The following is an 895-nucleotide window of genomic DNA, read 5'->3' as shown; positions in this document are numbered from 1 at the left end:
CTTTATTCAAAATAGTTTGAGATCAAAGGACATTTTTGTTGCATTTTACATGATTGTTTTTCTGTCATCATACACAACAGAATAAGATAAAGAGCATTTCTTTAGTTCTTTCATGATAGCCTAGATATATTTATTTGCGTATTTGTTCATTGTTTTAATTTAGAAGAAACAGCTTAAGATGAACAAGGCCTATGGTACAATCCACACCTCACAAGTTGACAGTCCAACAACCTCAGGATCTCTAGTTTTCAGTAGAATCCATACGACCAATATCTTCCAAAGCAAGATGGGCGGCAGCAGCCATATCCATAGCCTCCATAACCACGATAGCCACAACCATAGCCATAGCCAAGCCCACCATAGCCAAGGCCCCCATAGTAGTTGCCGTAATAGATCATGATGTCAGGAGTGGACAGTTCTGGTGTAGGAGAGGAAGGGAGCTGTTTAAGTGAACTTCATCGTCTTCAGAAGGTCTTTTATACTTCCCCAGAAGGAGGAGAGGCATGTGGTTTATTTTCATATAAACCACAAACAATACCACCAGTAAAGCTCTCATAAATGTCTCGTTTCATTAGGCATAGTGAAGCTGACATAGTTGAGTTTATTTTACTGCTCTGTCAACAGTTTCACAATCAAATCACATGCTTTGCATGCAGACTTCAAGTTTGAATTCCATCAGAAGCATATATGAAATCAGAGCATCTATGCAAACTGCAGCTGGTTCAAATTGCTTTTAGCTGATTCAGGCTTTCAAGTTCATCTGTGGAAGAGAAAGTCCCTTTGCATGATTTGGGGATTTACTTAAAATACAAGATCTACAGAACTATCCAATATTTCTTTGGTAAATGCAATATATTTTCTTTAAATATATAGATCAAATAACGTCATTAAGATG

The 895-nt window shown here is 37.4% G+C and overlaps 1 protein-coding gene across 1 annotated transcript; it reads right to left on the bottom strand.

The window, feature by feature from the left end:
- Window positions 1–248: 248 nt before the first annotated feature.
- LOC121156898 (keratin-associated protein 20-1-like) lies at window positions 249–398 on the bottom strand. Its single transcript, XM_040980881.1, has one exon. It carries the CDS (start codon window positions 396–398, stop codon window positions 249–251), a length of 150 nt encoding a protein of 49 aa, XP_040836815.1.
- Window positions 399–895: the final 497 nt, after the last annotated feature.

The sequence above is a fragment of the Ochotona curzoniae genome, unplaced genomic scaffold, assembly GCF_017591425.1.
Source record: "Ochotona curzoniae isolate NIBS_2020 unplaced genomic scaffold, NIBS_Ocur_1.0 contig_3498, whole genome shotgun sequence".
In the NCBI taxonomy this organism is placed as follows: Eukaryota; Metazoa; Chordata; class Mammalia; order Lagomorpha; family Ochotonidae; genus Ochotona; species Ochotona curzoniae.
This window is presented reverse-complemented; position numbering and strand designations above follow the sequence as displayed.